Here is a 24,614-nt window from a genome sequence, read left to right on the forward strand (position 1 = left end):
TCCTGTCCACAGCTGGGCCATGATGGGACTACTCCTGAGAGCTGCTGGCTAGTGGAAGAAATACAACTCAATGTGCCTACCAAAGGAGTGTTGTACACCTTTGCATGCAAATGTTGGTTTGCCAAAGACAGAGGGGACGGACTTTCCGCTCGGGTCTTCAACATGTTAGATGCAAGCGCCATCACTGTTGGCCAAAAGGTATGGTACGGCCCATCTTCTCTCTGACAGCTACAGATTGTGGAGACCCAGTTGGTTTTGGGCAAAATTCAAAATATCTACGCTCCAAATACTGAATACTCTCCACCATATTTCCAGATTCTTCACGAAGTTACCGTGATCACAGGGGACGTTCCTAATGGTGGGACAGATGCCAACATCTATATGGTATGTTTCGGTGCCAGCGGTAACACAGAAGAAATGCTTTTGCCAAAATGTGGAGACAGGCGAGTATTTTTGGCTTCTGATTTAGTAAATGATAGATGTGGGGGAATGGATGTTCATTCTTTGATGTGGTTAATCATTGGGATGCTCCATGTTTATCAATGGGCCATACTCAAGAGTAGAGATGTGTGAACCCAAGCTTTAACCCAGTGTCCTGTGTTAAACTCTGAACATGGACTTCTCCCGGAAGTCCGTTTCTGTGTTCGGAAGTCCGGGAGGAGAGCGAGAGCATGAGGGAGACGAACTTGGCAGTTCGGTCGAACCCAACAAACCCAAACTTCCACCCATCCTAAATCAAGAGCTCCTTGGAGTTTGTGAAGACCATCCATGGGTCATACCAGTAAATAGATTTGGGGTACAATGAAGACATGGTGTTTGGAGAACCTCTCTGCTCAATGGATCCATAATAAAATATATTTTGCCCATGGTATCCATAGGTTTGAGAGAGGCCAGAAAGACACATTTATCATGGAAATCGCTGACATTGCCCCATTCAAAAAGATGAGGATCCGCATAGATGGGAAGGGCAGTCGGCCTGAATGGTATCTTGAACAGGTAACAAAAAAGTAGATTTTTTTTTTTTAAATGGCGTACGTCAGGGGGAAAGAGTCTAGGTCCTTCTTTCAATGATTTAACGTTGAGTGAAACTTTATTAACCCCTTCCCTTCTAAATAATTTTTTGTGCTTTCGCATTTTGCTTCATCTTCTTCCGATAGCCATCACTTTTTCAGTTTTCCATCTACATAGACGTACAGTACGAGGGCTTCTTTTATGCAGGACAAGTTTTGAATGTCAACAATGTACTGGAAAATGGGGAAAAAATATCAAAGAGCAATGAAATGCTAAAAAAAAAAATCCACTATTCTGCCATTATTTGGGGGTTTTATGCCATTCATTGTGCTGTATTCACAACTTTATAAAAGATAATTTGTTTTGTGTTGCCATGTACTCACTTTTTTTAGTGTTCAGTTGTAGTTTTTATTGGTTCATATGATTTTTTCAATCATTATTTATTGCTTTTTTTTGGGGGGGGGGGGGAGTGTGGGAGCTGATAACCAGCCATTCTGGAGTTTTCTTTCTCTTTACTGGGTTTAATGTGGATTATATAATTTAATATTTTGGAATGTGGAATTTTTACGGACATGGTGATATCATATGTACTTATTAGAGATGTGTGAATAAATTTGCAGAACCCTGGTCAAGAAGCCACTTCAGTAGTGCGTGGCCACCATTCAATAGCCCTGGATACTCACTGAGGTCACCCCTGGCGCCTCCTCTGATTCATAGGTCTGGTGCGACATCATAGTTGTATCCTAGTGCACGCGTGATGTTCCTCCGTACCTGTAAAAAGTCGTCGAGTATGCCGGGAGTTAGGACGAGGTTTGGTGGCCAGAGGCTACTGACATGGCTGCTGGACCAGAGTCCTGTAAATCTATTCGCTCATCTCTAATGTTTCATTTTTTTTATTTTTTCGCATTGGGCTAAAGGAGTATAATGTAAACTCCTAAAGGTTTTTTTTTTAATAATATCAACTACATTTTACATATATTTTATTTTTATTGTATTCAAACCTGCCTTCTTTTCACCTCTTGCACTACATACTGCTATATATTAGTATATTCTTGGAAGATTCAAGCTGGTGCCAACAGGCAGGGCCGGCTCCAGGTTTTCAGGGGTCCCGGGCGAAAGAGTCTCAGTGGGCCCTTTAACACATATACGATTCATGATGCACAGATAAGAAATATAGGTATAGTACAATGCCAAAGATTTCACTTCTTCCATTACATGAGTGAGATCTATTGTTAATTCTGAAATACCATACAGCAGAGGGGATTGAGGTGATCTAGGGTCCACAGGTTTTAGTACCTGTAGTATTAGAGGTAAACGGGATATTGATAAATGTACGGGTGGTAAAAAGGTGATTCCGGCACCTAAATAGGAAAGGGTTCTTTACAGTCAGAGCAGTCAGACTGTGGAATGCCGACCACAAGAGGTAGTGATGGCCGACACTATAACAGCTTTCAGGGCTGGATGATTTTCTCGATACACATAACATTGTGGGTTACAGTTAAATTAGACAAAATGTACAATTGGGGGAGGAAGGTTGAACTTGATGGACCAAGGTCTTTATTCAACCTATGCTACTATGTTACCCTACCAAGCCTCTTGAGAAAGCCAACAAAATCCAGGCGAAATGCGCGTTGAGGCGCTTCCCCACCACGGGTCATCTTTTCCAGCACCTTTAGCTTTCTTTCCATCTCCCGGTAAGGCCTTTTGTTCATGCATTGACTATGGGCATACTTTAATATTGTGACTGATAGGAGTCCAATAAATGTATACTGTAATTTGCCCCTAGTCATCGTTTACTTATGTGCTCACTTTACCTGGGCTTCCCCACCCCACTGTTTACATTTTAACGTTGTGGGTGTGGGGTTGTAAGCTATATAGTGCTGTACCTTTTTGATCCTATGTACCTCTGTTTGTCTATGCTGCGACTCAACTATTTATTATGCTAATTTATCTAATAAAGATTGTGTTCTACCATGTTGCTCCTTGGTTTCTCCCTTTTTTGATAATGTTTTTGGAGTTGGTATATTTATGCTGATTCTGGCACCGTCCAGTTTATCAGCAATGCTTGTTTTTCTCTGCTTGTATAAGGCCGTTCTATGTATACTAATATGTTACCCTACCAGTAGAGACTGTCCTCAGCAGTGTACCCTTTACAAAAGTCATTTTCCTCCTATATAGTCCTCCATACAGTATTACGGGCACTATATAGTCCTCCATACAGAATTAAGGGCCCCACATAGTCCTCCATACAGAATTATGGGCACCACATAGTCCTCTAGACAGTATTATGGGCACCACAGAGTCTTCCATGCTGTAAATATGGGCCCACATAGTCCTCCATACAGTATAATGGCCCCTCATAGTCCTCCATACAGAAAAATAGGCTCCACATAGTGCTCCATACAGTATAATGGGCCCTACATAGTCCTCCATACAGAATAATGGGCCCACATACAGTGCTGGCCAAAAGTATTGGCACCCCTGCAATTCTGTCAGATAATACTCAGTTTCTTCCTGAAAATTATTGCAATCACAAATTCTTTGGTATTATTCTCTTCATTTAATTTGCTTGCAAGGAAAAAACACAAAAGAGAATGAAGCAAAAATCAAATCATTGATCATTACACACAAAACTCCAAAAAAGGGCCGGACAAAAGTATTGGCACCCTCAGCCTAATACTGGGTTGCACAACCTTTAGCCAAAATAACTGCGAACAACCGCTTCCGGTAACCATCAATGAGTTTCTTACAATGCTCTGCTGGAATTATAGACCATTCTTCTTTGGCAAACTGCTCCAGGTCCCTGATATTTGAAGGGTGCCTTCTCCAAACTGCCATTTTGAGATCTCTCCACAGGTGTTCTATGGGATTTAGGTCTGGACTCATTGCTGGCCACCTTAGAAGTCTCCAGTGCTTTCTCTAAAACCATTTTATAGTGCTTTTGGAAGTGTGTTTTGGGTCATTGTCCTGCAGGAAGACCCATGACCTCTGAGGGAGACCCAGCTTTCTCACACTGGGCCCTACATTATGCTGCAAAATTTGTTGGTAGTCTTCAGACTTCATAATGCCATGAACACGGTCAAGCAGTCCAGTGCCAGAGGCAGCAAAGCAACCCCAAAACATCAGGGAACCTCCGCCATGTTTGACTGTAGGGACCGTTTTCTTTTCTTTGAATGCCTCTTTTTTTTCCTGTACACTCTATGTTGATGCTTTTTGCCAAAAAGCTCTACTTTTGTCTCATCTGACCAGAGAACATTCTTCCAAAACGTTTTAGGCTTTCTCAGGTAAGTTTTGGCAAACTCCAGCCTGGCTTTTTTATGTCTCGGGGTAAGAAGTGGGGTCTTCCTGGGTATCCTACCATACAGTCCCTTTTCATTCAGACGGCGACAGATAGTACGGGTTGACACTGTTGTACCATCGGACTGCAGGGCAGCTTGAACTTGTTTGGACGTTAGTCGAGGTTCTTTATCCACCATCCGCACAATCTTGCGTTGAAATCTCTCGTCAATTTTTCTTTTCCGTCCACATCTAGGGAGGTTAGCCACAGTGCCATGGGCTTTAAACTTCTTGATGACACTGCGCACGGAAGACACAGGAACATTCAGGTCTTTGGAGATGGACTTGTAGCCTTGAGATTGCTCATGGTTCCTCACAATTTGGTTTCTCAAGTCCTCAGACAGTTCTTTGGTCTTCTTTCTTTTCTCCATGCTCAATGTGGTACACACAAGGACACAGGACAGAGGTTGAGTCAACTTTAATCCATGTTAACTGGCTGCAAGTGTGATTTAGTTATTGCCAACACCTGTTAGGTGCCACAGGTAAGTTACAGGTGCTGTTAATTACACGAATTAGAGAAGCATCACATGATTTTTCAAAGGGTGCCAATACTTTTGTCCACCCCCTTTTTTAGGTTTGGTGTGGAATTATATCCAATTTGGCTTTAGGACAATTCTTTTTGTGTTTTTTTCATTGAAGACAAATTAAATGAAGAGAATAATACCAAAGAATTTGTGATTGCAATCATTTTCAGGAAGAAACTGAGTATTATCTGACAGAATTGCAGGGGTGCCAATACTTTTGGCCAGCACTGTAGTCCTACATAGAGAATACTGGGCCCCACATAGTCCTCCATACAGGATAATGGGTCCCACATAGTCTTCTATACAGTATAATGGACCACACATAGTCTTCCATACAGCATAATGGGTCCCACATAGTCATCCATACAGTATAATGGGCCCTACATAGTCCTCCATACAGTATAATGGCCCCACATAGTCCTCCATACAGAATAATGGGCCCCACATAGTTCTCCATACAGTATAATGGGCCCCACATAGTCATCCATACAGTATAATGGGCCCCACATAGTCCTCCATACAGTATAATGGGCCCCATATAGTCCTCCGTACAGAATAATGGTCCCACATAGTCCTCCATACAGAATAATGGGCCCCACATAGTCCTCCATACAGCATAATGGGTCCCACATAGTCTTCTATACAGTATAATGGACCCCACATAGTCCTCCATACAGCATAATGGGTCCCACATAGTCCTCCATACAGTATAATGGGCCCTACATAGTCCTCCATACAGTATAATGGCCCCACATAGTTCTCCATACAGAATAATGGTCCCCACATAGTCCTCCATACAGAATAATGGGCCCCACATAGTCCTCCATACAGAATAATGGGCCCCACATAGTCCTCCATACAGTAAATATGGGCACCACATAGTCCTCCATACAGTATAATGGGCCCCACATAGTCCTCCATACAGTATAATGGCCCCACGTAGTCCTCCATACAGTATAATAGGCCCCACATAGTCCTCCATACAGTATAATGGGCCCACATAGTCCTCCATAAAGTATAATAGGCCCCACATAGTCCTCCATACATAATAATGGGCACCACATAATCCTCCATACAGAATAATGGCCCCACATAGTCCTCCATACAGTATAATGGGCCCCACATAGTCCTCCATACAGAATAATGGGCCCCACATAGTCCTCCATACAGTAAATATGGGCCCCACATAGTCCTCCATACAGAATAATGGGCCCCACATAGTCCTCCATACAGAGTAATGGCCCCACATAGTCCTCCATACAGTATTATTGTCAAGTAGTAGTAGAAGTAGTATTGGCAACAGGGTCTTCAGTAGGCACCCTGCACCCCATGATAGTGTCACATAGGGGGGCCATTGGAATGTCAAAGATTGACAGCAGCATCTAAATGGTTAAACAGCAGCAATCAGTGGGGCCTGATCGTACACACGCTGACGTTATCCAAACATATCCCAGTTGTCAATATATTCTTACATTTCCAGGAGAGAAAACCGACGTATTATACAATGCAGAGCTCTGAGAAAACGTGCTGCACAACTGGTATTTCATGGGGAATGCAAGGGTTTACTAAACTGGACATATCGGCTGACAGGTCCCCTTTAAATGAGTATTTTGTGCAATTATATATTTGAGGAAGAGAAAACATAAAAAAAAATGCCATTAAATATAAGCTAAGTCAGGATTTACCTCTGCTCCTGCTGCTTCCGGGCCGCCACCGCCATAATTTACAAGAATCCACCTCATATTTCTTCTTATATAACTATTATTATTATGCTTATATAGCGCTATCCTATTCCCAGCGCTTTACATACATTATCATTGCTGAAACGATTCTACTTACCTTGCCCCCACTCCCACGCAGCATGGAGTCCTCTCCTGTAGTCAGCCGCTGACTGCAAGCAGCATGCAAGCTGCAACTGTCATGTGCCCCCAGTCACGGGCACGCCGACATCAGCTGCCGGCCTCTGATTGGTGGTCGTTGTATATTTCAGTACAGGGACCAGGCGGGTCTCTGCACCGCAATGCATTTTAGCTGAATGTGCATCCTCAGACGCACATCCAACTGATATAGACGCCATCATCGGTGGGCCTACTTCCCCCACGGGCTCCTTCGCACACTGTGTGACCGCATTACGCACCTGATCCTGGAAACTGAGTCTATGCTTGCCTGTTGCTTTCATCTCCATTGCAATAAGGAAGTGTTTGCATGATCACATCCATATAGTTACCTCCTAATTGCCCAAATTTTGGCAAGAGACCAGAGGTGAAAGTCTAGTTCAAAAGTGGCATGACTAAGTTAGCATGACTGGTTTTGGGGGAACTTCCTCTTACAAAAGATTGGTTCCTGGTCAGGGATCAGTCTAATCTAGGAAGCTTGGGAAGGTGAAATAAACAATTCCTTGGCATTTTGGGGCATTCTATTAGGCAAATTAAACATTGAGTCTCTATAAAATGTGTCTTCTCTGCAGATTATACTGAAGAACACGGTGACTGAAGAGGAGACGTCCTTTACATATGGAGAATGGCTCTCAAAGACGAAGGGCGAGAAGAGAACCCTTTCTTGTGAGTTGGCAGCTGTGGTTGATGAGGAAGAAATGGTGGAGACCACCACATACGTCATACAGATGAAGACAAGTGATGTTTCAGGTTTGTCCTCTATTACCCCATATGTTATCAGTCATGGATGACTTTTTTTTTTAGTATTTCTACTGGGAGTAATCAGTAGAGATGAGCGAAACCGAACACAGACTTTTCCCGGACGTCCGTTGCAATGTTCGGAGCTCCGGGAAAAGTCCGTTGGAGAGAGAGATTTTTTTTTACCCAGACCCAAAGTTCGGGTCACCATTTTTTTCAACGGGTTTGGTTCTGGTTCAAGTTTGGATACAGTTCTGGTACCCAAACCGAACTGTGGAATAAAGTTCGGGTAGGGTACCAGAACCCGAACTTCCACGGGTCCTCTCATCCCTAGTGATCAGATAACACATGGCAGAAAATTGACTTTGGTCCCACCATGATAATGCCAGCTGTTTTTAGGACACTATTGTGTATTTTTGTAAAGAAATAAATACAACATAAAGAGCATATAAAATGGTAGCAGCCATGTTGGTATTTTTATTTTACTACTACCCAACCTTTTTTTCCATCTCTTTTTCTTATTCTATTTTTTCTGACAATCGGTAACCCCTGAGATGATAAAGAGTTTTATCTTTTAAAAAGGTCCCTCCCTTGACACTAAGCAGACTGCAAAGTTTCCCATTGCTGGAACCTCAGTGATCAATTGCAGTCTGTGAGGAAATCTGGCAGTAAGGGTTCAACTACCCAGCAGCGCCACCGCAGGAAAAATTAGGAATTACAATGTAATGTAAATTTGGGTACGGTCGATAAGTGTTTAGTAAGTTGAGCAATTCGATCGGCGCTGCTCTGTTCGGTGTTCGAGTTTGTTCTCCAAGGTACCTGGTCTTCACTACTTCGCTGGGCATCGTTGACCTGGCATCATGGGCACCTCTAGCTCTTAATAGACCCCACTACATCATGATTTTGCATGGTGTCAGTCGCTATGCCTCACGTGTCATGGCACGCAGTTCAGGAGGAATTGAGGTTGCTGGGCACAGAAATAAAAATAGGTTGTCATGGAGGACCACACTGGATGTTGTGCCAGTGCAGCGTGAATCGAATTTCACATCTTCTAATGACTGATGGTTGTCCCCACTCACAGGGGCATAACTATAATAGGTGCCGGGGTTGGAATCGTACCAGGACCATTCTTATGAACTAACCTGGTTGGAGTAGTGGTATTGCAACCACTAGGGGCACGTTGCGAAGTCAGGAATTAGCCAGAGGTTGGTTCACGGGAACAGCAGTGTAGTTTGTACCAAGCAGCAGGTGGAAGGAGAGCTTGACTAAAGGCTGCTCAATAATCTTGCAAGGAAGGAAGTGCAATGTCAGGATTAAGTAGGGTATTAAATCAGGGGATTACAGGTTGGAGCCAATCAAGAACTCAGGGTGATAACAATCAGGAACAATACAGGTACTAGTATCTGGGTCAGCAAGGAACTGTCCAGCAAGCTGAATAGCTCAGAGGGAAGTGCTGCCGCCTAGTGCACAAGAGCTGCTGAGTTCGAGTCCTGACAACCGTTGAGCTTAGGTACATCTGGCCCACATAAAAAGACCACTACTACTAAAAACATGTGATAAATGGGGGACCTCTTGGAAAATTTGGATCGGGGCCCATGAGCTTCAGGTTATGCCACTACCCACCTATCTATCATGTTCCTTGTCTGTATGGTGTATCACTCACTCATCATGCCTATGGGACTGACTGAGATAGCTGGATGGACTCTTTAATTTCCAGAGTGCGAGGCTTCGAGCAAACACTGCACTAGACCCTTGTTACACTGATCAAGAGGGGTTCTAGCAGACGGACCACCACTCTATCAGTAAAGGAGAGCTCTGACCACTATTAAGGTGTACACTGAGATAAATCCACACAGAATACTAAACCAATTTAGATTAAAAAAAGAGAAAATATAAATTATATTTTAAGGGCGGAAATTCCCTTTCAGCCTCTAAATGTCACTGGTTCCCTAAGTATTGATAGCTGGTAAGTGGTTGACAGCGATCATAATACACTATTGTGGATTCTTATAAAGACATTTTTCTAGAACTGGTCAGCTGGGGAATAGACATGAACTGGAGAAACCACAAGGCTACAAAATCGCTCCCGTTACAGCTCAAAGTGTCTGCGGAGAGGAGCAATTATGAAAGATGTTAGAAGAAAACATCAGAGGATTTAATGAAAACCGCTTCTTTCTTCTTAAATGAACATTAAACTGCGCGCAGCTCTCCGTAGAGACCCCGATGCACCAGCCAAGTGCCTGGTTATAGAGAAGGAACGGTCCACGGCAGTGAATACAGCTTTTCTATTTATATTACTTGGAGGTCTTCTGACCATCACATGGTGATTCTTTCGCTCCACTTACAATTTCTTATATTGTTTTATTTTTTCCCACAAAATTCAACAATACCCAGTGACGCATTTTGATTGCAAAAAAAAAGCACACTCCAAAAAACTCTTTGATAATAAGTTAATCCCAAAAACTTTTTTGACTTGTTCATGCCATACACAACTGGTTCTGGAAGCATAAAAATAGCTAAAGTTTTCCAGCCGGTGTTAAAAGCAGGGATTATTATTACAAAAGTCACTGAAAATTGACGATTTTTGGGAAAACCCGCCGGCGCAGATTTGGACTATGAAAGAAGACCTGGACCTAGCGACTTTTTCTGAAAAGCCGGTAGTTTCTGACACTTGTGCCGCCCATTGTTGTTTCTAATCAGTTTTCTAATGGCCTTTTGGGTTCTGGAAAAATTTCATAGCTTCAGCACTAAATAAGACCTATACACCTGGGAATGCCTGATCTGATATCGAGGCTCTGTACGATGATTTGGCTAAAATTGGGCAACGTGAAGGAGGAGGTTCTATCTGCCGAGAATAGGCAACTGTCTGATTTGGTAAAAATAACCAGAATATTGTCAAGGGAATAGTTCAGAATTCTCTATTCTCAGATCAGAAGGACGATCCATTTTTAACTTTTTTTTAATTTTTTTTACTTAATGGCTTAAAATATATTGAACAATCTTCCATATTAAAAATAAAGTAATTAAAAAAAATACCTAATCCCCATCATCTTTGTTTACAGGAGCCGGTACTGATGCCAATGTATTCATGGTGATTTTTGGAGAGAATGGAGACAGTGGGACGCTCGCCATGAAACAGTCCAATAACTCGAACAAGTTTGAGAGGAATCAGATGGACACTTTCCGGTTCCCAGACATGCTCAGCTTGGGGGACTTGTGCAAAGTGCGTGCTTGGCACGACAACTCAGGTAAGGGTGAATTCATTATCTCAATGACTTTACTGTGAAAATATATAAAACACACACAAAACAACATAAAATGTCACCGTATAAATTGTCACTGATCCAGATCCACATTAGCTCCCTACAGATTTGCTGAGTGTCGTGCACCTAGTGATTGGGGAAGAATTTGTCAACCATCGTATGTATGTAATCACCAGATTGTCTTTTGAAGGCAGATGAAAAAGAAAGGTCCGACATGTTGGATTTCAACGTGTCTGATCCTTTGTTCCTATGGCTGGACTTAAGGGGCAGTTACACATGCCGACCTTGGCCGATAACCGACTGCCGATCAGCTATGTATATAAAAGCCGATCAGCAGTGCACAGAACGAATGGGCATTTTGCTTGTTTGTTAAGTGATTGCTGTCATTTTTACAAAAGCTGTTAATTCACAAATTAGCGTTCTAGCGAGCATTTATTCCCAATTATCTGCTCGCCTCATAGCGCCTTTAAAAATTATGGAGAATGGTCCCGATTCATCAGAGCTTTTACGCTTAAATTCATGACAAGCGGTTATGTTGTTTACACCACAAATCTTACTATAGTCACTGACCGAAGTAAGATTGATGCACGCCACTTTGCGCCTCTCCTGATACATTAAGAGGCACGCACCTCCTAATCAATCAGGCGCCTCGCACTCCATTTTTTGTCCCCTCATCAAGACCGGTGGAAAAAACATGCAGTTCTTGTTGAATAGTGGCCAATGTTTTTAATCAGCCTAAGTGTTAAGGGGACGGTTGCAAACAACTTTATTATAATGGAGCGCAACCGACCCCGGGGTCCGCAATGCAGCCTGGTGGACTGCTGCCGAACACTTTCCGGGTGAGAAGGAAAGCAACCAACTTAAATGATAAACCCTTCCGTGTTACTGCACACAGGAACGGGTATAGCGGTTCGCTCAATCTCCTTTAACAGCACGGGAGATGTGCGACCGGGGAAGTAGCTGTAGCCCTGTTAACTACACAGGAACTACGCAGTAGGAGCTAGGATGCGTGTGTGACTCACGCCGGCGTGTAAGTGCTCTCAGCCGGCGTGCTACCGGACTGAGGAGAATCACACCACATGGCTCACAGGCGGTACCGGGAATACGGCATATGCTGACTGCTCGGGGTGTATGGCTACCCCCTAGTCGGAGCCAGTCTGTACGGCCAAGCTACCTGCCTATTTCCACTACACCTGCCTATTTCAACTAAAGCACATGTGGAGCTCTATAAGCCAAGCGTCCACACAACAGCATCACTGCTCAATGATCAGAGCGCGCCGCCATGTTTGTGGGCGGGCCTTTTAAAGATTAAGCCCTGCCCACCGTCGCACCATTGGTGACTTCACCCGCGACTAATCAGGCGGTGCCAGGTCACCGGATCAGCTGACTCCCAAACCACCAATCACGGTCCGCCATGTCATGGGCATGCTCACTACAGAGAAACCTGGATTTAGACTTTAACAGCCCTGTCTCCCTCCGCAACCTATGCTTCCTGTTGCTAGGCACAAAGGCCCAAGAGACAACCTGTACTTCTGGTGGACCAGCTAGGCGTTGGGACTGATGACAATGCTGAGCAGCATCAGCCCCAGCTGGACCAAAATGAGAGACCACAGAAGGTTCTGGACCCATTTTGAATCCAGCAAACACCCGACGCCTAACATCATCCCCTTCCACTTGACGCTCATTTTCCTCAACGAGCAGGGGAGCATGAAAGTGGTCCACCGGTTCACAGGGATGATCCACAGGTCCATGGCCCCTCCAGTGTACTGGGTAACTTTTTTTCCCACTAATCATTTTAGACCCCATAATAGCCTGCACCTCGAGATTATCACCCCTGGTGTCTGTAGCAGGTTGGGATTCAGCGAGTTTTGACAGGTGAACGGGTCTAAGGAGCGACACATGGAAAGTGTCGTGACTCCTCAGGTGTCGTGGTAACTGTAACCGGTACATTACAGAGTTTACTTGGCCCAAAATTTTGAAAGGACCAAAAAAGCGGGGGGCAAACTTAGCAGGTTCCCCGCATACTTTAGTATTGTGAACCATGAGCCGCACTCTGTCGCCCGGATAGAATACGGGAGCAGGACGACGAAGAGTGTCAGCCGATTCTCTATCTGTGGAGTCTGCCACGTGTAAAGGGTGGAGAAAGCCAGCCGGACTTTGATGGGAAGATTTATCTCTCGCACAGAAGGCACACGCAAGAACATATTCCTTAACGTTCTGGCGCCACCGGGGCCACCAATAGGACCGTTGAAGTGACTTTGTGGTACGTTTGACCCCAAGATGGGCTCCGATCTTAGGGGCATGAGCCCAGGAGAGGACCTCATTTTGTAGATTAGGGGGAACGAACGTCCTCCCTGAAGGAACCTGGTTCTTTTTGACATAATCTGACAAGACCTGGGTCTCGGGGACAGACAGAGGATCTGTGCCGGGGGCCACATCGGTAGAAGGGTCAGAGACTACCCTCCGGGTGACTGTAACCATACACTGAGACACACAATTCTCATTCCAGGAAGAAATTCTCCCCATATTCCAGTCAATGTGTGGAGTGTGACAACGTAACCATGGAAGGCCCAATAACACCTCATCTAATCCACCGGGAATAATAAGAAAGGAGATAACCTCTTGGTTACCCTGAGGAAATGACATGGTGAGGGGAATCGACTGGTGGGTGATTTGCGTGTCCAGGAGTGAACCGTTGACTACCTTAATGTTCATTGGTCTTGGCAGTAACTCTATAGGGATGGCATGCCTCTGGGCAAACGTAGATGACAAAAATTTGCCATCGGCGCCAGAATCCACCTACGCCTTGGCAGTAACCGCGGTTGCTCCGAAGGACAATGTCACCTTATACAATAATTTGGAGGAAGAAGCCCCAGAATCTAACACACCTCCTCCAACGGTGGTTAGACACACTCGTTTACCCGACTGCTTGGAACCCTTATTAACGGGGGACTCCAAGAGATGTGCAGGTCGGGAACGAGAAGAGCTAGACTCAGTTCGGGATATATCCATAGCCTCAGGCTCCGGGCCGGGAGTCGCGGGTTTGGAAATGGGTCTAGAGAAGGATGGTGCCAACCGATACTGAGGTCTGGCGCCCTCCAGGTCTAATTTGTGTTCTGCATGACGCAAATCTATTCGGTTAGCGAGAGATATTAACTTCTCCAGGGAGGTTGGAATCTCTCTGGTAGATAGAGCATTTTTAATATGCCCAGCCAGACCCTTCCAGAACACCGGGATTAAAGACCGCTCAGATCAATCCAATTCAGCCGCTAAGGTTCTGAATTGGATGGCATAGTGTCTTGCGGTGGCCGAACCCTGGATCAGCGCAAGAAGCTTAAGAGCCGTATCATGCGTGACCTGAGGACCAAGGAATACACTCTTTAGAGCCTTAAGGAAAAGACCCGCATTAGCCACAACTGGATCATTCCGCTCCCACAGAGGAGTAGCCCACTCCAGAGCCCTGTGGGAGAGTAACGAGATGACATAACCCACTTTGGCTCTTTCGGAGGGGAACTGTGCCTCCATCATCTCCAAGTGAATGGAGCATAAATTAATAAAACCCCTGCAAGATTTACTGTACCCAGAAAAATTTTCCGGAAGAGCAAAACGGGGTAATGGGGCAGTTGCAGCTGTCGCAGCATTCACCGCAGCCGAGTTAACCAGATTGGCTTCTTGAGAAGCCGCCTGGGTAGCTACTGTAGTGATATCAGCTACCGGGTGGACTTGTTCCAGAGTCCTAAGTCTGGCCTCAAGCTGCTGTATATAGCGCTGCAGTTGCTGATTGTCAGCCATGTTCGGCAAGACCCTGGCGCTCTGATACTGTTAAGGGGACGGTTGCAAACAACTTTATTATAATGGAGCGCAACCGACCCCGGGGTCCACAATGCAGCCTGGTGGACTGCTGCCGAACACTTTCCGGGTGAGAAGGAAAGGAACCAACTTAAATGATAAACCCTTCCGTGTCACTGCACACGGGAACGGGTATAGCGGTTCGCTCAATCTCCGTTAACAGCATGGGAGATGTGCAACCGGGGAAGTAGCTGTAGCCCTGTTAACTACACAGGAACTACGCAGTAGGCGCTAGGATGCGTGTGTGACTCACGCCGGCGTGTAAGTGCTCTCTGCCGGCGTGCTACCGGACTGAGGAGAATCACACCATGTGGCTCACAGGCGGTACCGGGAATACGGCATCTGCAGACTGCTCGGGGTGTATGGCGACCCCCTAGTCGGAGCCAGTCTGTACGGCTAAGCTACCTGCCTATTTCCACTAGCCTGCATCATATACCATAATGACAATAGTTCGGGAGTGGAGTCATCAAATATAATACCACTGGTTAAACTCCTAGTCTACCATTTTCTAGTCCTATCCCTTCTAAAGTGGAATAGCTGCCCCAACAAGACCAATTCTATTTTAAAAAGCTATACATTTCAGACCCCCCAGAAGATGTTCCAACAATGGGAAGGTATTCCTGAAAGAGAGTGTCCACTACTGGACAACCTCTAATTAATGGGTCCAAGGAGGTAAAAAGATTAAAAAAAATAGTATCAGCCACCTCAGATCCCACTAAATACACTATACTACATACATAGCCCTCCCCTATATATATATATATATATATATATATATATATATATACATATATATATCTCATGCTATATATATATATATATATATATATATATATTTATATATATATATATATGTATATATATATATATATATATATATATATATATATATATATATATACAGTATATAGCTCATGCTATATATATTGTGGTAAGACGATTCACTCAGCCGCTTTTGGAAGTAGACTCAGGAACCGGGTTTTCTCTGCAGGTTTTATTATATGGCATAAAGCCCTGCAGCTCCAGCAAAACAAACACGGCCTTTCTGGTAAAACGACAAAGCAAAAGATAAATGATAGCACAGTCCATAGGAGTGTGGGGTTCTCCCACACAGGTTGTAGCACAGCCTTCAGCTCCTTCCTGAGCTATGGCATCCCAGTCTGGAGATGTTGCCTCTCCAAACACAACAACCGAAAAAAAATAGTGACTAAGCATTTAACCTTGCTCAGACACACCCTGAGGGGAGGTAGGGGGTGAATGACTTCCCACCTGTTTCTATGCCATTCACACCAAACCACACCCTTTAGGTGATTTTAACCCCAACATATAACATGCTGGAGAAAAGTTGTAGGTTCAGTTCACACAGGCTAGCAGCCGGAGTAACACATACCTCCCCTCACATATAACACCAGTGACTCTGTCATATATTCCCCCCTCTGCCCAAAGCCGGGGGTTTGGGCACCTTTAGATACCAAACAGGGAATTCTAGAGAAGGCATCAGCGTTCTGGTGTAACTTCCCAGCCCTATGCTCCACGTGAAAATTAAAGTCCTGGAGACCTAAGAGCCATCTAGTTACCCGAGCATTTTTACCCCTCTTTTCCCTCAACCATCTCAAAGGTGCATGGTGTGATACCAGTTTAAACTTCCGGCCTAGTAGGTAATATCTTAGTGTATCTACGGCCCATTTTATGGCTAAGCACTCCTTTTCTACTATTGCATAGTTTTTCTTGCAGGACGAGAGCTTCCGGCTCAGATAGAGGATGGGATGTTCTTCCCCATTTATCTTCTGAGAGAGTACGGCTCCTAGGCCAACTTCTGAAGCATCCAGCTGGACCACAAATTTTTTCTTAAAATCTGGTGCGACCATGACTGGCTGCTTACACAGTGCTAGCTTCAATTGTTGAAACGTTGTCTCTGTTTCCTCTGTCCACTTCACCTTGGTTGATCTGATGCCTTTTCAGAGATCCGTAAGTGGCGCGGCCATCATGGCAAAATTTGGGATAAATCGCCGGTAATATCCCACAATTCCCAGGAATGCTCTCACTTGCTTCTTGGAGAGCGGTTGCGGCTAGGTCTGGATTGCCTGCACTTTATTGATTTTTGGCTTTATTTCGCCTCTTCCAACGACATAGCCCAAGTACTTAGCCTCCTCCTTTCCAACAGCACATTTTCTCAGATTTATAGTAAATCCCGCCTTCCTCAGAGCATCCAGAATGGCCTGTAGTTTAGGTAGGTGACTAGCCCAGTCTGAGCTAAAGACTACAATGTCGTCAAGGTAGGCTGCGGCATACTTCTTATGTGGGTCTAGGATCCGATTCATAGCCCTCTGGAAGGTGGCTCGGGCCCCCTGTAGTCCGAACGGCATCCAAGTGTATTGAAAGCACCCATCAGATGTCGAGAAAGCTGTCTTCTCCTTGGCCATCTGCGACATTGGAATCTGCCAATAGCCCTTCTTCAGGTCGAGGGTGGTAATATACCTCGCTGGTCCAGCCTCCCGATGAGCTCGTCGACGTGGGGCATCGGGTATGCATTGCACTTGGACACCTCATTCAGCCGGTGGTAGTCGTTACAAAACCTCCACTCTCCATTGGATTTTGGCACGAGGACGATGGGCTCGACCATCCACTCTTTGACTCCTCTATCACACCGAGGTCTAACATCCTCTTCACCTCGGCTGAGATCACCTCCCGGCGTGCTTCAGGAATCCTGTACAGCTTCGGGTTCACCCTTGCATGCGGCTCTGTTAGCACGTCATGTTCTACCACCTGGGTATGCCCCGGCAACGCTGAGAACAGGTCCCAATTCTCGACACTGTTGCTTTTGGGCTGGCGAAGGAGTGGATCCCAGGCAAGGAGTTCCCACTGGTTACCGATCTCGCCCCTGCTTGAGCAGGTTTACATGGTACACCTGGTGTCGTTTTTTTCGGCCAGGCTGGTGGACTCTTTCTCTACCCCCTCATACGGGCCTTGCCACTTGGCCAGGAACTTACTTTCAACGGTGTGAATGAGAACCAGAAGGCGATCCCCAGGCTGGAACTGTCTCAGTCTTGCCGACAGGTTATACACCCTCGCCTGGGCTTCCTGTGCCTGGAGGAGATGTTCCTTCACGATGGGCATCACCTTCACCATTCTCTCCTGTAACTGGGCGACATGTTCGATGATGCTTCGGTGGAGTGTGACCACGGCCTCCCAGGTTTCCTTGGCTATGTCTAGGAGACCTCTTGGATGCCGTCCATACAGGAGCTCAAACGGAGAGAAGCCAGTGGAGGCTTGAGGAATTTCTCTGATGAAGAAAAGTATAAATGGGAGCAGGTAGTCCCAGTCTCGCCCATCCTTTTCAACGACCTTCCTGAGCATCGCCTTTAAGGTCTTGTTGAAGCGTTCCACTAGGCCGTCCGTCCCACGGATGGTAAACTGAGGTCCGAATCTGGCAATCTGAAGGACTCTGCATAGCTCCTTCATCACCTTGCTCATGAAGGGGGTTCCTTGGTCTGTTAAAATCTCTTTTCGCAGATCTGTCTGTGCAAAAATATGGACCAGCTCTCTGGCTATACTTTTACTGGGTACTTAGGGGTACTGCTTTCGGGTACCGGGTCGCATAGTCCATGATCACCAGGATGTATTGGTGACCCCGGGCCGATTTAACTAAGGGACCCACGAGGTCCATGGCAATCCTCTCAAAGGGAACCTCTATCACAGCTAGTGGAACCAATGGACTACGGAAGTGGGCACGGTTATCTGGCAGGTGGGGCAGGACCTACAATAGTTTAAGATTTCCCGGTAACATCCTAGCCAATAGAACCTCCTCATTATTCTCTCCTGGGTTTTCTCAACCCCTAGGTGTCCCCCCAGAATATGTCAGTGGGCTATGTCTAATACCCTTCGATGGTATGGCCCTGGAACTAACAGCTGTTCCACTACCTCTTTGCCTTTTAGCTTGGTCATCTGGTATAAAAGCTCCCCCAGAACTGCAAAGTTTGGGTATCTGGTGTCTGCCCCCGGCTCTTGAGCAACACCATTACAAACAGTAACATTGTCCCACACTCTTTTCAAGGTCAAGTTCCAAACTTGAGCTGACCCGGGCACCTCTAATTCAGGGAAGTCGGCCACCTCGGTTACAGTCTCGTCCTCGTCGCCGACAAGGACAAACAGTGGAAACTCATCCACTTCCGATGTCGACCAGGGTATTTCTCTAGGGTCCTTGCTTTTGTCAACGTGACTCAGTCTGGATCCCTTCCCCCACAAGTCCCCAAACAAGGGAAAATCATGCCCCAATATGACAGTATGTATCAGGTCCTTGACCAACCCGACCTCGTGGGATTGGGCACCACAGTCTGTTCCGATAGGTACTCTGGCCACCGGGTAGTTCTTCGTGTCCCTATGTATGCAGCAGATGCCCACAGATTTGGTAGGGATCATCTGGTGGGGAAGGGAGGCACTGATTAAGGTTACCAGACTCCCGGAATCTAACAGCCCCAGGACCATTACTCCATTAACGGATTCGACACACGGCTGCGGCCCCTCGTCAGGTTGACAGTCCATACGGCAGACTGGGTAAGCATAATATGAACATCGTCTGTCTAGGCTGCAGTCCATTGACTCAGTAGACGTATGACACTGGGCTGCTACGTGTTCCGGATTGTGACACCGCCAACAGATCACATCTTTAACAATAGTCCTTGCGACACCTTCAGTGGAAGTGGGACACCCCCCAGTGGTGGCTCTGAACCCCTTCCATGGTGAATCTGCCCCCTTTTGGGCACTCCAGTACGGGGAGGTGACTATGTCGAGTTTCCCTACGGATTTTTCGACCACTTGGTACCTCTCTACCAGATTCAAGAGGTCGTCTGCGTTTCAAAGGTCGCCCTGAGCAACCCAGGTATGCACCGGCCTGGGTAGGGAATGGATGAACCTGTCCATCACCACACGCTCATCCATCTTGGCAGGAGAGGAAGACTCTGGCTGCAGCCACTTCTGGACCAGATGTAGCAAGTGAAACATCTGTGAGTGTGGAGGTTTGTCACCAGCATGCACCAAGTGGTGGACCCTTTGCGCTCTGACAGACATAGTCACTCCTGAGCATGCCAGAATCACGGATTTTAATTTGGCGTATTCCTTTGCGTCTTGTAAAGTCATATTGTAATAGGCCTTCTGCGTCTCCCCGGTCAAATATGGCATCAGAACCTCCGCGCACTGCTCCAGCGGCAATCTCTCCTGTTCCACCGCCCTCTCAAAAAAAGTCAGGAACGCCTCAACATCATCTCCCAGGGTCTTCTTCTGTAACACTCTCCTTACCGTCTTCTTGACGTATGCGTCATCACCTGGACTTGTCGGAGACATCGCCTTGCCACGGATCGCGACTGCAAGTAAGTCGATCTGCTGTTGCTGTTGACGATGCTGATCCTGTTGCTGCTGTTTCTGGAGCTGAATCTGTTGCATCAGCAGCTTAGTGGTCTCTTGTTGCTGCTGTAGCTGCTCAAGGTGCTGCTGCTGCATGCTCTGCTGGCTCTGCTTGCATGCTCTGTTAGCTCTTCCATGCTGCCGGACATCTCCTGCTGGCTGACAGCCTTCACCCAGGACATCCACCGGTCTCTGTAGCAAATACACATGTTCCTGGAATCTTGCATGCACTCTCGCACCAACTGTGGTAAGACGACACACTCGGCTGTTTCGAAAGTAGACTCAGGAATCGGGTTTTCTCTGCAGGCTTTATTGTATGACACAAACCCCTGCAGCTCCAGCAAAATAAACACAGCCTTACTGGCAAAACGGCAAAACAAAAGATAAACGATAGCACAGTCCAGTTCGCCTACACAGGTTGTAGTGACGCGCCCCCTGGGCCGTGGGGTACTCGGTAGCTGGGCCAGTCGGTGCTGGGGGATGTCACAGTGGCAGTGACCCGGTCCGTGACCCAGGGCGGTCACTTAAAGGGAAAGTAAAAGGGGAATAAAGTTTTTATAGAGATAATGTTCGTGACGCCACCTGTGGTATGCGGCTATATGGGGCCGCCGCTGCGGTGCAGATCCTCTGGAGCTGATGGTGACGCAGCAGAGTTGGTTCAGCTCTCCACAGGCAGAGCTTAGCTCCAGGGCAGAAAATAGTGATGTTATGAGGTACATGTTGCTGGTGCTGTTTAGTGCAGGGCTGGTGATGGCGCAGCAATTATTCAAGGACACAGTGGGGTGCAGTCTTCAGATTTTACTCACAGTTATCACTCTGCTCCTGGTTACAACTGCCAGCTTATAACCTCCCACGTCGTCCTGCGTTCACAAAGGAAGGGGTTCAGCAGCTCTCAGGTATTTCAGGAGTACTTAAACAGGACCCCGTTCTATGTTCCTTCCTTGGTCGTCTTCATGCGCTGGCTCTCACCCTCCTGCCCTGCGCCTCACAATCAGTGTCCCAAGCCAGTAGCCTCGGATCTTGTCGGGCGACGTGCAGTCCTCTGGACCCTATGCGGTCACCTTTTTGGCGATATAATTGTGGCAGTGGGCAGCTGCACCTTGAATGTACAGTAGCCTCCGGTTATCTAGCTGAGCCTGGTTGTTCTCCACTAGTTTAGGGGCCGGTCCCCTCTGCGGCCTGATCCCTCCACGTCCATGTAGATTCGGGCGCACGGGTGGCTTCCTGCACTCCCCATGCCCCTGGGATCCCCTCTGTCTCTGGAGCCTTCCCTCTGCTCCCATCCTCTCTCACTCTTCCTGGGCCTCTCAGACTAGGCCCGACTCCTTTCTCCACTCCTCCTGAGCAGAGCTCCTCCAGAGCTCCTGCTCCCAACTCTCTCTCCTTTGTCTGACTTGTCTCCTTCAAGATGGTTCCCTTTTTTATACTTCTACTGAAGGTGTTCCCCTGATCTACTTCCTCCACCCACACCCACTACATGGTTCCCCCTCTCTCGGTTCCCCCCCCTTCCAACCAGGGACAGGGCTCAGCACTGTACGCATGCATCTTGCCCCTCCTGCTGGTCTGGAATGGTGTAGTGTTGGATGCAGGTGGGTGGGTCCCGGGCAGTACTCTCTCCTTACCTGAGAGTGGGGTACAACACCTCTGGGTGAGATGCAGTACCTCTGTGGTGACTGAACCCGCAGGGGTGCCACAGTAGCACAGCCTTCAGCTCATTCCTGAGCTATGGCTTCCCAGTCTAGAGGCCTTGCCTCTCCAAACACAACAACCGAAAAAAAATAGTGACTGAGGATTTAAGCTTGCTCAGCCACACCCTGAGGGGAGGTATGGGGTGAATGACTTCCCAGCTGTCTCTATGCAATTCACACCAAACCATGCCTTTTAGGTGAATTTAACCCCCAACATATAACTGTTATGATCTGCAACAAGAACTAAGGAAAGATAGGGGAAAGCTGTCCCTACAGTAAGACTAAGCTGAATCCCTACGATGTAGCGGGCTGCCTGTTCCTAGCGAACAGACCCGCCTTAGTCCTCGGCTAGTCTGAACAAAGACCTATAGCATTAAGGGAGGGGTCCCTAAAAGAACTAAGGACTGGGACAAAAATGGGACACCTCCTGAACAGAGAAGTTGTTGCAGAACACAAAAAGACAAACTGACAAAAGGTACTAGAGGTCCCAGAAGGACCAAGCGAACTGACAGAGAAAGGCACCAAAGCACCTGGCTAGAGAAACAGTCAAACACTGAAGTCCAGCACAGCCAGGAGGGCGGAGCTGGAATATAAAGGCAGATGGTCACGTGACCGCAAAACACAAGATGGAAAAAACAAACAGGAGGGTTCTAACAATAACATGCTGGAGAAAAGTTGTAGGTTCAGTTCACACAGGCTAGCAGCCGGAGTGACACATACTTCCCCTCGCATATAACACCAGTGACTCTGTCACAATATTTATAAACATATATATATATATATATATATATATAACATGAGCCCCCATTCAACCCCCCTATATATAGTATGAGCCCCCACATATACACTATGATTCCACCTCCTATATATAGTATGCTCCCCAACACAGCGTTCTTATATACAGTATGAGCCCCCACACATAGCCCCCCTATATGCAATGCGATCCCACACACTGCACCCCTATATACTGCTTGAGGATGCAGATAGGGGTGACATGAGACCATCGGGCAGAGGAGGGCGACAGCATAGCCTGGCCCATGGGCTCCTGTTTTCAGCCCTTCGGCTGTCTCGGTCCACAGGCTGGACTGGAACAGCCAGAGGGCCGGATGTGGCCCGCGGGCAGCATTTTGCTCAGGTCTGCTCTGATCAATTTTCTTTGAACAGTACCAGTGCAAAATGTATTCATTTTTTTTAAAGAAGAAAGGGGAATCCAGCTCAGCGGACAAGACATCAGCGGTATAGCTCGCATGACCGGCGATATTCATTTTTTTTAACTTCCTTGGGCCCATTGTTTTCAAGTAGTGGACAAGCCCTTTAAGCAAAAAAATATAAAGGTACTAAATGTTACAGTATAGATACACCCACCAAAGCATAAAAAAATATACAACACATCCACGTGCTACCATATCAATGGATAGGCCAAGTCCTGAAGATGAAAAAGCCCAAACCGCAGCGCTATCAATGGCGTTTACCAGCCTCTGTCGAGCTCACAGCCTCTTGCATGGTCTCTCTCGCTCTGTCTTTCATGTTGTTTTCTTTTTGTACATATTTTTGTCCCTTTTCTTTGATGTATCCTCTTGTCTTTTATCTCCAGAGACTTCTCTCCATTCAGCGTTTTTCCTTGTTCCTTCTTTTTCTGCTTCACAGTCACTTGCCTCTGTAATTCTTAGTGTTGATGCTATGTACGTATTATATCGGACACAATGCTGCCATACCCTATTACAGCACACCGCATTGTGTCACATTAGTCACAGTTTTCGGGAAAGAGACCTCTGGTTTAGAAGTAATATGGGAGGATGGCGCAACCTTACCCAGACATCTTTATCTCTGGTGTCTGTTCCATTCTGGGAGTTTTTTCCAGTTTGTGCATGCATTTATATGATAAGCAGGAATCAGGAGATAATGCGGGGAAGGGGGCTGGGGTTTGTGCTTGTTATCCCAGATTCCCACTAGGGCTCAGATGGATTTACATATTGTATCTGTCTGCTGATAGAACAATGGCTTTGCAGATTTATTAGTAACTTGCTAGACCATGAACTGTCCCAAGGAAAATTAATATTTCAAGAAAAGAGCCAAAGTTTAAAGTGAATAAAAAACTTTAGAAAGTGGAAAAGAACCTGTGAAGTTGCAGATGAAGTGTCAATTACATACCGTCAATGACATTGGTTCATGTGCTGCTATGCTACTCAATTAAGATAACTATGTTTTAGGATTTTTTTCTATATTTAAGTTAGTATGTATATTCTAATGGAAAATTGTCATTGAGTATTCATCCCAGATTCTTCTATGTACAAGAATATAACCACTATAATACTGCTCCTATGTGCAAGAATATGACTACAATAATACTGCCTCCTATGTACAAGAATACAACTACTATAATACTGTCCCCTATGTGCAGGAATATAACTACTATAATACTGTCCCCTATGTGCAGGAATATAACTACTATAATACTGCACCTATGTACAAGAATATATCTACTATAATACTGCCTCCTATGTACAAGAATCTAACTACTATAATACTGCTCCTATGTACAAGAATAAAACTACTATATTACTGTCCCTATATACAAGAATATAACTACTATAATACTGCTCCTATGTACAAGAATATAACTACTATAATACTGCTCCTATGTACAAGAATATAACTACTATAATACTACTCCTATGTACAAGAATATAACTACTATAATACTGCCCCTATGTACAAGAATATAACTACTATAATAATGCCCCTGTGTACAAGAGTATGACTATTATAATATTGCTCATATGTACAAGAATATTACTTCTATAATACTACCTCCTATGTACAAGAATATAGCTACTATAATACTGCCTCTATGTACAAGAATATAACTACTATGATACTGCTCCCTTTGTACAAGAATATAACTACAAT

The 24,614-nt window shown here is 45.9% G+C and overlaps 1 protein-coding gene across 1 annotated transcript in view; it reads left to right on the forward strand.

Annotated features, from left to right (window-relative positions):
• The window catches only part of LOXHD1 (lipoxygenase homology PLAT domains 1), a 442,934-nt gene that overhangs the window by 373,571 nt on the left and 44,749 nt on the right, over positions 1–24,614 (forward strand). The window contains exons 39-43 of the mRNA XM_073680470.1: positions 13–198; positions 316–443; positions 879–996; positions 7,339–7,516; positions 10,567–10,752. Coding sequence (XP_073536571.1) covers positions 13–198; positions 316–443; positions 879–996; positions 7,339–7,516; positions 10,567–10,752 — 796 coding nt within the window. The remainder of the gene's footprint in view (positions 1–12; positions 199–315; positions 444–878; positions 997–7,338; positions 7,517–10,566; positions 10,753–24,614) is intronic.

This window comes from Phyllobates terribilis, unplaced genomic scaffold (genome assembly GCF_046119375.1).
Source record: "Phyllobates terribilis strain yellow unplaced genomic scaffold, ASM4611937v1 Scaffold_1__5_contigs__length_1240528914, whole genome shotgun sequence".
Classification (NCBI taxonomy): domain Eukaryota; kingdom Metazoa; phylum Chordata; class Amphibia; order Anura; family Dendrobatidae; genus Phyllobates; species Phyllobates terribilis.